At 34.2% G+C, this 14,877-nt stretch overlaps 1 protein-coding gene across 1 annotated transcript; it reads left to right on the forward strand.

Moving 5' to 3' along the window:
• The first annotated feature begins 692 nt into the window (after positions 1-692).
• Positions 693-14,368, forward strand: cyp21a2 (cytochrome P450, family 21, subfamily A, polypeptide 2). Its single transcript, XM_067393289.1, has 11 exons — positions 693-945; positions 2,957-3,046; positions 3,151-3,305; positions 3,959-4,054; positions 4,156-4,266; positions 5,486-5,572; positions 5,659-5,742; positions 6,688-6,801; positions 6,968-7,134; positions 12,587-12,690; positions 12,786-14,368. The coding sequence occupies exons 1-11, from the start codon at positions 732-734 to the stop codon at positions 13,028-13,030; spliced, it is 1,467 nt and encodes a 488-aa protein (XP_067249390.1). The 5' UTR covers positions 693-731; the 3' UTR covers positions 13,031-14,368.
• Positions 14,369-14,877: the final 509 nt, after the last annotated feature.

Raw genomic sequence — 14,877 nt, forward strand, 5'->3', positions numbered from 1 at the left:
ACCTGACACTATACTTCTTTGATTGGTTTTTCAGGGTGGTAACTGTATTTCACTATATTCCCTAGCTTATGCTGAATCACTGCTTTATTTGCAATGAATGGGGCCTTTCCATCCAATGCCTTGCGGCAATATATCAGGATGGAGCTCGGCAGTAAAGGTTATACAATAGCATGCACAGTAACTTAGTGTTAGAGTCCACTGTTTATATGTAGGCTACTTTCTTTTTTTCTTGACTAAATAGAAACTTTGTGGGAATTTGGTATCCTGTAATATCATTCATCAAATCGTAATGTTAGAGGTTCATTCTTCTTGCTTTGAGAGTAAGATTGAGATAAAGGTCAACATAATATTTACTTATCCTTGATGAGAGGATACATTGAGAAACAGCACTCAGTCATGTCCAAGGTTAGAGGAGGAAGATGATAAAAGGGGGAGAGTAAAAGAAAAGCTTTCAGAAAGTTTTTAGACTCAATAAAGAACAGCATGTGTATCTCAGCGGTGAGTGTGGTGCTGTTACTGTTCATTTTGTGGATGCTTGTGGTCCAACTCTGTAGACAGACTGACAGGCAAAGTGACGGAGATGCCAAAGCAAGCAACAAACCAGAAGGTAGGTGGTTTGATTCAGTTTATAGCTGTGGGGGCTTAGATTTAAGAATATTTCCATTGATAACCTGAATACTAGAAAAGGAGTGAAAAAGGAGATTCGACAGCTCTGCTCCATTTTAATATGTATGTGTCTTTGCACCGACCTAGCTGCTGTGCCCAAACTCCCGCATTCCCTCTCTAAGCGCTTCCTTAGTCCTCTTTCTCCTGCTCTTCCTGGTCCATTCTCTCTCCCTTTGCTGGGCAACATGCTGGATCTCGCAAAAGATCATCTGCCCATCCACTTGACTGCACTGGCACATCGCTATGGAAATATTTATCGGCTCAACTGTGGCAGCACAAGTAATTCATCTTTTTATTTTATCTCCATGTTAGTAAATTTCAGGAACTACGAACCACAACTCATTCAAATGTAGAATTACATAAACTTTGATCATTAAAAATGTCTCAATAAGGTATTCAAAAGCCCAATTAAACAAAACAGAATACATTTTGAATAATTTAAAACATTTTAATAATTCTATTTTTCTTTTGTTTTATTGATGAGTAACATATTTTGTTAAAGGAACACTCCATTTTTTTGAAAATAGGCTCATTTTCCAACTCCCCTAGAGTTAAATAAAAGTTGAGTTTTACCGTTTTCGAATCCATTCAGCCAATCTCCGGGTCTGGCGGTACCACTTTTAGCATAGCTTAGCATAGTTCATTTAATCTGATTAGAACGTTAGCATCTCGCTCAAAAATAACCAAAGAGTTTCAATATTTTTCTTATTTAAAACTTGACTCTTCTGTAGTACATCGTGTACTAAGACCAACGGAAAATGAAAAGTTGTGATTTTCTAGGCTGATATGGCTAGGAACTATACTCTCATTCCGGCGTAATAATCAAGGAACTTTGCTGCCGTACCATGGGTGCAGCAGGCGCGATGATATTACGCAGACACTTTTCATTTTCCGTCGGGTGTGCATTATATTCTAAGAATTCAACGGCCTGGAGTCAATTATTCCGCTCATACTACGGTTACCACACCTCAAGACACTGTTCCGATGGTGTATTTCAAGACATTTGTCAGGTTTTTGTCCTTAAAGGGATAGTTCACCCAAAAATGAAAATTCTGTCATCATTTACTCACCCTCAGGTTGTTCCCAACCTGTATAAATTTCTTTGTTCTGTTGAACACAAAGGAAGATATTTGGAAGAATGTGGGAAACTGAACAGTTCTGGGGCACAATTGACTTCCATAGTATTTTTTTTCCCACTATGGAAGTCAGTGGTGCCCCAAAGCAGCCTGGTTACAAACGTTCTTCAAAATATCTTCCTTTGTGTTCAACAGAACAAAGAAATTTATACAGGTTTGGAACAATCCTTATTGGAGTTGTTCCAAACCAATAATGACACATCCTTAGAACACTGATCAACCAATCAGATTCGAGCATTCAACATCCCCGTAATATAATTATTAATATTAAATTATATAATAACCAAATCAAAGGTTTGACATTTTAAATGTAACATGAAAATGTGACATTTTTGCCGTTCAATAATAATTTTATGGTTTTTAATTGTTTCATTGTTTATTTTTTCTGATCAATAACAAAAAATAACTACGGAAGAGGATTAGGGCCAAGAAATAATAAAAAAATAAAACCATCTCGAGATTAAAGTTGTTAAATTTCGAGAAAAAACATGTTAAATTTCGAGAAAAAGTCGAAATAAAATGTTGAGAATAAACTTGTTAAATTACAAGAAAAAAGTCGTTAAATTTCGAGAAAAAGGTTGAGATAAAATGTTGAGAATAAACTCAATAAGTTACGAGAAAAAAACTTGTTAAATTTCAAGAAAAAAGTCAAGATAAAATGTTGAGAATAAACTTGTTAAATTACGAGAAAAAAACTAATTAAATTTCGAGAAAAAAGTCAATATAAAATGTTGAGAATAAAGTCATTAAATTATGAGAAAAAAGTCATTAAATTATGAGAAAAATGTCGTTACATTTCGAGAAAAAAGTCAAGATAAAATGTTGAGAATAAACTCATTAAATTATGAGAAAAAAGTCATTAAATTACGAGATTATTTTAAGGAATTTGTTCTCATAATTTAACGACTTTTTTCTCGTAATTTAATGACTTTATTCTCAACATTTTATCTTGACTTTTTTCTCGAAATTTAACAACTTTAATCTCGAGATGGTTTTATTTTTTTATTATTGCTTGGCCCTAATTCTCTTCCGTAAATAACAGCCTGAGAAATATTCAGTGGAGTAAAAAAAAAAAAAATGTGGCAACTACTGTAGCGCCAATCTCCCTTATATCATTAAAAATCCCTTTTCATGTCTTTTATTGTTTTTTGCAGCCATGGTGATATTAAACAATAGTGAGATCATCCGCGAGGCTCTGATTAAAAAATGGTCTGACTTTGCTGGGAGGCCTCATTCATATACAGGTAATTTAGTGTGATTAACTAGCCCAGCAGTCAAATGATTATCTTTTCAGAAAGACTGCCTATATATCATATGTCATATGTGTGTTCTTGTACCTCACTCTTAGCTGATATAGTGTCAGGTGGAGGGCGAACCATTTCTCTGGGTGATTTCAGTGAGGAATGGAAGGCTCACAGGCGTGTGACACATAGTGCTCTGCAGCGCTGCACGACTGATTCCCTGCACTCTGTCATAGAAAAGCAAGCACACCATCTCTGTCAGGTATAGGGCAGATATATATTATACACACACACTAATACATTCTTCATGTTCAACTGACTTCATGTTCAGATGAACAATGACACTATTTTCTTTTAGAGCTGCTCTGCATCTGAAATGAACTCTGTTGCATCATTGAACCATTTTCCTGCTGCTTTGAAACTATCTGTATTATATAAAGCACAAGCTATATAAATAACAGTGACCTGAAGTCATCGTAACAGACTTTGATCAATTGCTAGGTCACATACAGAGGAGCAAGAAAATGAGAATGCAAAATTTAGGAAACAAGAAGCACCCTCTGACACACACAAAAACATTGAGTTTCCATGTTTTATGAAGACTTTCTATATACATAATTATTTTTTTTACTGTACAAACTGTATATTCTATCCCCTAAACCTAAACACAATCCTCATAGAAAACTTTATGCATTTTTACATTAAAAAAAAAACACAATTTAGTATGATTTATGTCCCCACAAGGTAAAAAAAAATTATGTTTTACTATAGTCCTCACAATAGGGTTTACCCAGACACAATTACTTAACTATCAAATAACGTGTGTGTGTAATAATTATAAATACCACTGATACAGACTAATCTCTTAAGACAGCCCTGCCCCTTAAATGAAAACATTTTGTGGTTTTGAAACAGGTGTTGCGGGACTACGAAGGAAAAGCAGTGGATTTATCTGAAGATTTTACTGTGGCCGCGAGTAATGTCATCACAACACTAACCTTTGACAAAACTGTAATAATGTTTAAAAGTTATTCCCCACAATATTCAATTTATGTGTCCACAATTTCATGGTCTCACTCACACTGAAACCTCCTGCTGTCTCATTGTGACAGTATGATAAGAGTTCAGAAGAGCTGCAGAAGCTGCAGGACTGTTTGAATAAGATTGTGTCTCTTTGGGGTTCACCGTGGATCTCAGCGCTGGACTCCTTCCCTCTTCTCAGGGTAGCACATTTGATTTTAACCCCCTAGCTGAGTTTTAGAATTGTTTTGACCCAAGATTCATTTCATTTGTATGGAAGAGGATTAGGGCCAAGCAATAATAAAAAAATTAAAACCATCTCGAGATTACAGTTAAGATAAAATTCGTAATTTAACGAATTTGATCTCGTAATTTGACGACTTTTTTCTCATAATTTAATGTTTATTCCCAACATTTTATCTTGACTTTTTTTCTCGAAATTTAACGTAATTTTTCTCATAATTTAACGAATTTGTTCTCGTAATTTAATGACTTTTTATCATAATTTAATAACTTTATTCTCAACATTTTATCTCGACTTTTTTTCTCAAAATTTAACAACATTTTTCTCATAATTTAACGAATTTGTTCTCGTAATTTAATGACTTTTTTCTCATAATTTAATGACTTCATTAATTTAATAAAGTTAAATTAATAAAGTTAAATTAACTTATTTAATGAGTTTATTCTCAACATTTTATCTCGACCTTTTTCTCAAAATTTAACAAGTTTTTGTACGGAAGAGGATTAGGGCCAAGCAATAATAAAAAATAAAACCATCTCGAGATTAAAGTTGAGATAAAATTCGTAATTTAACGAATTTGTTCTCGTAATTTAACGACTTTTTCTCGTAATTTAACTAGTTTATTCTCAACATTTTATCTCGACTTTTTTCTTGAAATTTAACGAGTTTTTTCTCGTAATTTAATGAGTTTATTCTCAACATTTTATCTCGACTTTTTTTCGAAATTTAACAAGTTTTTGTATGGAAGAGGATTAGGGGCAAGCAATAATAAAAAATAAAACCATCTCGAGATTAAAGTTGAGATAAAATTCGTAATTTAACGAATTTGTTCTCGTAATTTAATGACTTTTTTATCATAATTTAATAACTTTATTCTCAACATTTTATCTCAACATTTTTCTCGAAATTTAACAACATTTTTCTCATAATTTAACGAATTTGTTCTCGTAATTTAATGACTTTTTTCTCATAATTTAATGACTTTATTAATTTAATAAAGTTAAATTAATAAAGTTAAATTAACTTATTTAATGAGTTTATTCTCAACATTTTATTATAACTTTTTTCTCGAAATTTAACTATTTTTTTCTCGAAATTTAACAACTTTAATCTCGAGATGGTTTTATTTTTTTTACTAATCCTCTTCTGTACCATTTGTACCCTTTTTTCCTTCATAGAAATTACCCAACCCCCCATTCTCTCGTCTCATGAAGGAGGTAGCCAGACGTGATGAACTGATAGGGAAACACATAGATGAGTTTAAGGTAAGAATGAATGTTCAAATGATGAATGTAATGATCAAACATAGTCAACTAAAATTTGCAAAATACTAATCGAGTGATGTGTGCAGAGAAGGGACCATAAAGACAGCGCCACACTGACTTCTTCACTTCTGCAGTGCCTTGAACCACCACAAGGGGCAACCAATCAAATGGTAAGCAATGAACATGTTTGTTTGGGGTTAGGCCAAAGTTTCCCAAAATGGAGGACTCAAAATACTGAAAAATAAAATGTATATTTTTCTATTGAATAGAAACAGGCATAACATCCTGTTTGAATGTCCTGATTTGCTTAATGTATTTAATCTATAAAAGACAAACTGAGTTTTTAGCTTCATTTCTTCTCATAACATGCTGAAAAGAATAAAGGAAATAACTTGTAATCTGTCAAGTGCACTCAAAAAAATATTTCAGGCTAAACATAAGTTTTATGTAATTGAATTACATATAAAATTTCCATCCATTTGGATTACATAGTTTTTACATAAACAAACTAATAAACTTAATGTGATTCATATTTGTAAGTCACATATAAATGAAATAGGTAAGATTTATCTAATAGTATGCCCAGGCTATATAACACTGCTTAGTGTTCATATGTTTGCGCACTACTGAGTTAAACTAACATTGAAGCAGTGTCAGAGTTAATGAGATAATTAAGTGATTAATTGAGTGATGATTGACCATTATTGAAGACACCTGATGATAACAAGCAGAATCACCAAAGGAGAAAATCACAATTTTTAAGCCACCATCGTGGAGATGAGTGTTTGCTTTAGTTGGGCTCTTGACCCTTGACTTTTTAATATTAGTTTTTGTTTGGGTTGTTGTAACAGCTAGTCAAGCAAACAGAAAAGATTAATGAAATCTTTAATCTATTTAACACAGTACAGTAAAATACAGTATTCTCAAACTATTCCAACTATTGCATATGTAAACAAACAGATGATTGTTCTAGAGTTGAGGTCACATTTACCATTGCTTCTCAAAATTTTGCAGACAAATTCGAGTAATTTAAATTGAATTGGAGTTTGGCATGGGGCGATAAAGAATCCAGTATTGTTGAATAAATGTAAAATATTGTTGTCTCCTATACACAGACTCTGACAGACACTCATGTGCACATGACTACAGTGGATCTGCTGATTGGAGGGACAGAAACTACTGCAGCCTTGCTCAACTGGACTGTAGCCTTCCTTTTACACAGGCCTGAGGTACTTGTTGTTTTCTGTTTTTTTAAATGTCTTCTATCTACATGCAGTGGTCTCCAATCCTGCAGCTAATCTTGAACATTACATCAAGGAGCAGGATAATCCCTTATCTACAAAAATCGAAAAACAAACATTCAGCACAAAGTATTTTCATTCTCTCACCGTCCAGGTTCAGAATAAAGTGTACGAGGAGCTGTGTGGTGTGCTAGATGTGCGATACCCTCAGTACAGCGACCGACACAGACTGCCGTATCTGTGTGCGCTGATCAATGAGATGTTGAGACTACGACCTGTGGCTCCCCTCGCCGTGCCTCACAGAGCCATACGAAACAGCAGGTGAGCATAAGGTGAAATCAGTGCTGTGATTACTCGCAATTAGTTTCAGTTTGTCAAGTTGAACTAATGGCACAATAATCATAAATGCCTATGAGGATTTTGTTCATCTAGCATCTAGTGTTAGAAGTACTATATTTAAAGAGCTTTTATTTTTTGAGATGGCTAACCAGAATTTTTCTAGCTTAGCCGGAGATTTTTGGTTAATTTACCAGCCAGTCAGCTGGTCTAGTTCTTACAGGCCAATTTACAGAAGGAAGTATGGTTTTATGCTCTACATTATGTGCCCAAAATATAATAATATTAATTACATGCAGCTTATTTGTCCACAGTTTGAAAGCAGCAGAAATATTTTTGTCTAAAGACAGGGTTCCCACAAATGTCCCCCAAATGTCAAATTCCCTGACTTTTCCCTGAATTTCCATGACCTATAATGAACCGAAAAACAGGCCACTTTTCCCAAAACATTTTTGCAAAAACCCCGCCCCCAAACCGATTGTAAAGATTTTATTGGTTATGTCAATCACAATGCCTACATACTGTTATGATCACCGTCTGTTCCTGTCAGTTCCCGGACTACATTACCCATAATCCTCTCTGCCAATCACCTGCACTCACTCCACCAATCACTATCACTAATCACCACACCCAGCTGCAGTACATTAACAGGACCATAAAGGACTTTCACTCACACCATCTCACCGCGAGGTCTTGATTACCATTGTATCATTTCTGAGCGTTTCTATCCTGTCTGCCTGCTTGTTATCGTTCCTGCCTGTTTCTTGTTTTTGACCTGTTGCTGCCTGTCCTGATCTTTGCCTGTCCCTTGACTACGACTCTGCCTGTTCCTCACTGCTCCTGTTTGTTCCTGTTTTGACCCTGCCTGTACGACCACTCTTACTTCTAATAAACGCTGCATTTGGATCCCTGCCTGTGAGTCCCCTTCGTTACACATACACTACGGTTCAAAAGTTTGGGGTCAGTAAGAATTTTTATTTTTTTTTAAAAGAAATTAATACTTTTATTCAGCAAGGATGCATTAAATTAATCAAAAGTGGCAGTAAAGACATTTATAATGTTACAAAAGATTAGATTTCAGATAAACACTGTTCTTTTGAACTTTCTATTCATCAAAGAATCCTGAAAAAAAAAAAAACTGTACACAAATATTTTGTACAATTGTAAACAAATGTTTCTTGAGCAGCAAATTGACATTAGAATGATTTCTGAAGGATCATGTGACTCTGAACTCTGGATTAACAATCCACAAGAATAAATTACATTTTTTTTATTTATTTTTTTTATTTTTTTTTATTGAATGATTGAAAAGGTGACATAACATAACAAGGTGACATAACATAAGAAGTCTACACACAGAGAGAGATGCAACATATTGAGAAAAAGTAAAGTAAAGGGGAAAAAAAGAAGAGGAAAAAAAAAAGAAAAAAATGATGACACTGAAAAATGATCTGGTAAGTATATCTAGCATAAATGTCATCTATCACATAATGAAGTGTGGAGGTTATTCCACAGAATATAAAAATGGTAAATGTATAACTATAACATACAAAAATACATACATATACATCAATATACATATATATATATATATATATATATATATATATATACACATAGAAACATAATTATACACATACATACATATATGCCAATATGCAGGGATACGGTATATATGTCTTCTTTATAACATCTATTGTTATTAACATGGTACATTCAGTCAGCTTTCTTTTTAAGTATAATGGACAAAATTGAAGATATAGGCTATTTACTGATATAATAATGTTTCTTTTTACATATCTATTTACAAAGGATATCTATTAATATGCAAATTCCTATTAATATCAAATACTATTAAGATATTTTCTCATTATATTGAGAATTATATAAGAAGAGAAGAGAGGTGAAAAAGTGAAAAAATAATTAAATAAATAAACTAATTAAATAATTTAAAAAAAAAACTTTGGGTGGGAGCGAAGGAGAGAGAAGTACTAATGGAGAAGATAGAAAAAAAAGTAGGAGTGAAATAGAGAAAATTAAAGAGAGAGAGAGAGAGAGAGAGAGAAAGAGTTGTTTCATTCTAAAAATAGAAAGTCACTGCGATATATCACTTGAGCCCCGTTCTTACTCATTTGTAGGTCATTGGCAGGCCCTTTCTAAGCCACTGGAGGATGACCTGGTTACGGCCTCGCCTTAGTTGGTTGACACTACAACACCTTAGTTAATTTTTTAACAGTTCGTAGGTCAATGGCAGGCCCTTTCTAAGCCACTGGTGCATGACGTAGTCACGGCCTCGCCTTCGTTGATTGACCTTCCCACATGGTGCTCAGTAGAAATGATACTGAAGTCTAAGCTTCAGCTAGGTGTCATCTTTTGACCAATCAGATCTTAATAACTTCTGCACATGGCAAGGCACTTTAGTATACTTTTTTCTCTCTTCGATTCGAAATAATAAGAAGGAATAGCAACATACAGATGAGAGGAAAAGGTAGAAGAGACAGAAAGATAAATAAGGAGATTGAAAAAGAGAGAAAGAGACAAAGATAGAGAGAGATAAAGAAGGTTATGAGAGGGAGAGAAGAGAGAGAGAAAAAAAGGAAAAAAAAAAAAATATATATATATATATATATATATATATATATATATATTAGTGACAGCAGTGCTTGCACCTCTACTAGTTTATAGATACAGGTAGAAACTTTGGAGGGGAAGTAAGAAAGGAATTAGCAGAATATGCTTGAAAAGCAACATACACTCAATGGTAAAGGAACAAGATATTATTATAATGATTATAATAATAATTAGGAATGATTATATATAGTATACTGTAGTAGTGATTATAGTAATAGTTATAATATTCAACAAAAGAGCATTCTATCCTTTTTACATAGTTACGAGAGGAGATAACAGGTTGAAAAAAGGAAAACAATAGTAGTGCAATATTTGAGATATGGAGGGGTATAGGAATATAAACAGCTGATATAAATTAAATAAGATTGAGTGTGCATACATATTTATATACATATTTATATATTCATACACAAATATTCATACATATTTCCCCCTCTTTCATACATAGTAAAGAAATATATTATATGAGGGGCATTTGTTCACCAGTCAGGCTAGTTGGATGTTCAAGTGATAGGCAATAGTGCCATATTGTCGCGTGAATTCTGATACTTTATATTTGAGTATGGCTATCTGGTTTTCATTATTAATGTAGTCCTTTAATAGTTGTACCCATTGTGTAACTGAGATTTTGTTTTTGTTTTTCCAGTTGATTAATATTGTTTTCTTAGCGATAACTAGAGACAAAAGTATAGGTTGGATATATTCCGGTGAGGTTTTTATTTGTTTTTATAAATTACATTTTAAAATATTTTCAAATGGAAAACAGTCATTTTAAATTGTAATAATATTTCACAATATTACTGTTTTTACTGTATTTTTTAATTAAGTAAATGCACCCTTGGTGAGCAGACGAAACTTCAAAACATTAAAAATCTTACCGATCCCAAACTTTTGAGTGGTCGTGTACAACGCTGAAACAAATAACCTGTCAGCATGAAATGAACGTTCACCCAATCTATTGTTCATATACATGTTAAGGATCTTATTGTGAACTACTAATTTATGTGTTTTTTTATTTTATTTATTTATTTTGTTTTAATCTCCTAATCCTTTTTCAACCTTTTTAATCAAGAAAATTTCTTAATTGGATCTTCAGGTGAAAACGACAGACTTCTCTCTGGTGACGTATGCAGGACTTCCCCAATCAGTCCAAATTAGTCCAACTGTACCGTGTTCATCTGTCCCCATTTTTGAGTGCAATGCCCATATCTCAAAATCCCATCAACAACCGATCCACAGAACCAAGTCCAGGCCCTTTTTTGACAATCTGTTACACTTGGATGTTCGTTAGAATATGGAAGAAATGATTTGTCACCATTCTGTTGCACAGTGACTTTAATCTTAACAGCATTGGTATACATTCTGATAGATAGATCCAACAGCGACAAACAGTAATTCTATCTACTGAACAGTGGACTTATTCATTTTTCTGAGGTCTGAACTTTTTTAACTGGGTAAAAGCTTAGTTCAGTTGACAAATGAACTTAACTGGCTCTGGAAAAATTCACACATTTTAGAGCAATCAAATATCATTCTGATGGAGTAAAATTCTATGTAACTACAAATTCCTAGTGATTTATTTTGCATTGTATTTTTAATTACCTCATTTGTCGACATGATGCCGGTGAATTGCAGAGCTGGAAACATATCCACATCGCTATGATCAGATTCTTTAACTGCTGTTTTCCCATTGCTGTCATTTGTGTTGTGTGCTTATTTTGTTATTGAGAATAGCACATTAGACCTATTTACATATTAATGTTTGTTAAAAGTATCACTGCAAAGTTATTTCCAACTGCTTTTTACTTCTAAGCGAAGAATGAAAAAGAAGTTGGCCATCACCATGAGCTTTGAAGGGTTAGTTCACCCAAAAAAAAAAAATTCTGTCATTTATTACTCACCCTCATGCCGTTCCACACCCGTAAGACCTTCGTTAATCTTTGGAACACAAATTAAGATATTTTAGTTGAAATCCGATGGCTCCGTGAGGCCTCCATAGGAAGCAATGACATTTCCTCTCTCAAGATCCATAAAGGTACTAAAAACATATTTAAATCGGTTCATGCGAGTACAGTGGTTCAATATTAATATTATAAAGCGACGAGAATATTTTTGGAGCGCCAAAAATAACAAAATAACGACTTATGAAGCAATGGCCAATTTCAAAACACTGCTTCAGGCCTGAAGCTTCAGAGCACAAATTAATCAGTGTATCGAATCAGCTGTTCGGATCACCAAAGTCACGTGATTTCAGCCGTTGGCAGTTTGACGCGATCTGAATCAGTGATTCGATACACTGATTCATTTGTGCTCTGATGCTTCCTGAAGCAGTGTTTTGAAATCGGCCATCACTTTATAAGTCGTTATTTAGGTTTTTATTGGTGCACCAAAAATATTCTCGTCACTTTATAATATTAATATTGAACCACTGTACTCACATGAACTGATTTAAATATGTTTTTAGTAAATTAAAGGATCTTGAGAGAGGAAATGTCATTGCTTCCTATGAAGGCCTCACAGAGCCATCCAATTTCAACTAAAATATCTTAATTTATGTTCTGAAGATCAATGAAGGTCTTACGGGTGTAGAACGGCACAAGGGTGAGTAATTAATGACAGAATTTTCATTTTTGGGTTAACTAACCCTTTAAATCACATTCAGTCTGCATGAGTGCAAGCATGAGCCGGCTGCAGTTCACTTAATGGCCACTGGTGTCACTATTAACAAGGATTTCTGAATTCTACATGTAGCCGCTGTAATGTGAAGTCAGAGTCTTGAAAGAACTTAATTCAGTCCTCTGTTTAGTATTGCAGGCTATTTCATCCCCCAAAATACAATAATTATTCCTAATCTGTATGGTGCCCACCATGATCCAGACGTTTGGAATGACCCATACAGCTTCAAACCAGGTACAAAACCACACAAGTCAGACTTTACTAATTTGCATATTTACACACATAATGCAGTGTTCATTAACTGTGACAGTGAATCTGATTTATTTCAGAACGCTTTTTGGAAGGTGGTGGCGGGTCCCTTCGTTCCCTGATCCCTTTTGGTGGGGGGGCCCGACTGTGTCTGGGAGAGGCAGTAGCCAAAATGGAAATGTTTCTCTTCACGGCTTATCTGCTGCGAGACTTTCAGTTCCTGCCTGCCAGTAAAGAGGAGCCTCTGCCTGACCTGCGAGGCGTTGCCAGTGTGGTTCTTAAAGTCAAGCCATACACAGTTATAGCACACCCAAGAGAACAGTAACTGATTATGAATAGAGTGTCACAGGAATGAGTTCTAAAACCCAGAAATGAGTTAGCAATTTTGAACTTCCAGTTTAATCATCCCAATGTCAACGTTTTTTTAATGGGTTAACATAAGCTGTAAAACAAGAGACCAAATGGGACTACAGAGGTTGACAGATATTAAACGCCATCATGCCGAACAGGAATATTCGTCTACTCACTATTCAGCTTTTACAGCCTTCTTGTGTTGTGATCTTTATTAAACTTTTCTAACTCAAATGTTCCAACTTGTAAATTTTAAACAAAGAGCTGTTGGAAGCTTAGTGATAGTGATAGTGACACTGAAGTCTTGTGACCATGGTGTAGTTTGTTTATAACCTAAAGTCGCTTCAAAATTCATAAAATATGTAAATATTATCTTGGTGAACATTATCATGATGTTTTATTAACATGTTTTATTAACAAAATTCGGGAGGAGCAGGTTCAGATAATTAGCACAGGTGGAGAGTATTCAGGCAATCAACTCAACCAATACTAGAGGTATAAAGAGACTTACCTCTGTTCTTCTGAGAGTTTATCAGCATCCCTCCTCCACCGCATCTCCTCACTTCTAGTTCTATCTATTTTTACCACACCATTTTACCATAGGGAGTACTCTGGGTTTGGGCCAATATTCTGAGCTCGGAGCCCTCCCCCCGGACAGCACGCCAAATATGCATTACTTTTATTCTATTGAATTATATGTACATGTGAACTCGTGAAGTGTAAGAATCATAACTTTTGTTGGATACGGAGCTTATTTTCTGCAATTATCCAAAAGTCAGTGGAAAAATGTTGAGGGAACCAGGGTGATGCTAACTTAAGGGACGGCCTACAGAAATGCATCATCTGCGGCACTCTAGCTGGAAACATTTTTCTTGTCATAAACATAGAGAGTAATGTGATTTAGGGCTTCTTTGGGTACTTTTGAGCAACAGCTTACTATTTAACTAGAAACCTGTGTCACAATAAATCAAATTCTGGTTAAACTACACTATAAATATATCACTGTAAAGTATTCTAATAAAGCTTAAAGGTGCCCTCGAATGAAAAATTGATTAAATGCTAACATATTTCAATAATTTGTTAGAAAATATTTTATCATTTACATCACAAACACCCTGTAGACCTATTTTTTCTATGTATTTTCTACATTTTTTTTTTTTTTTTTTTTTGCTATATCGTTTAACAAGGCACTCTGTCAACTACTCTTTTTTTTGTTGTTGTTGTTGACTTTGTTTGTTTGTTTTTGATTGTCTGTAAGGTGATGAGTCTCGAGGAATAATTACTTAAAGGATTAGTTCACTTTCAAATTAAAATGTCCTGATAATTTACTCACCCCCATGTTATCTTAGATGTCCATGTCCTTCTTTCTTCAGTCGAAAAGAAGGTTTTTGATGAAAACATTCCAGGATTATTTTCCTTATAGTGGACTTCAATGTAGCCCAAACGGTTGAAGGTCAAAATTATAGTTTACAGCGATCCCAGGCGAAAAATAAGGGTCTTATCTAGATAAACCATTGCTCATTTTCTAAAAAAAAAAGTTTTAACCATAAATGCTCATCTTGAACTAGCTCTCTTCTTCTCTATTTGAATTCCAAAAGTGTAGATACTGCTAAGTGTATTACTACCCTCCACAGGTCAAAGTTTGAACTAAATTGTCATATACAATATGCTTGTGCAAGTATATATCAATTTGTTCAAATGTTAACCTGTGGAGGGCAGCAATACACTTAGCAGTGTCTACACTGCCGGAATTCTAATAGAGAAGAAGAAAAAGAGAGCTAGTTTAAGATGAGCATTATAGTTAAAACGTATAGAAGTTTT

Source organism: Chanodichthys erythropterus, chromosome 2 (genome assembly GCF_024489055.1).
Source record: "Chanodichthys erythropterus isolate Z2021 chromosome 2, ASM2448905v1, whole genome shotgun sequence".
In the NCBI taxonomy this organism is placed as follows: domain Eukaryota; kingdom Metazoa; phylum Chordata; class Actinopteri; order Cypriniformes; family Xenocyprididae; genus Chanodichthys; species Chanodichthys erythropterus.

Bases quoted from the DNA above. Each gene is read 5' to 3' on its own strand.
- cyp21a2 (XM_067393289.1), top strand. From the start codon at position 732: ATGTGTCTTTGCACCGACCTAGCTGCTGTGCCCAAACTCCCGCATTCC. The intron at 3,047-3,150 runs GTAATTTAGTGT...CCTCACTCTTAG, and splicing joins GAGGCCTCATTCATATACAG to CTGATATAGTGTCAGGTGGA. The intron at 4,055-4,155 runs GTAATAATGTTT...TCATTGTGACAG, and splicing joins CACTAACCTTTGACAAAACT to TATGATAAGAGTTCAGAAGA.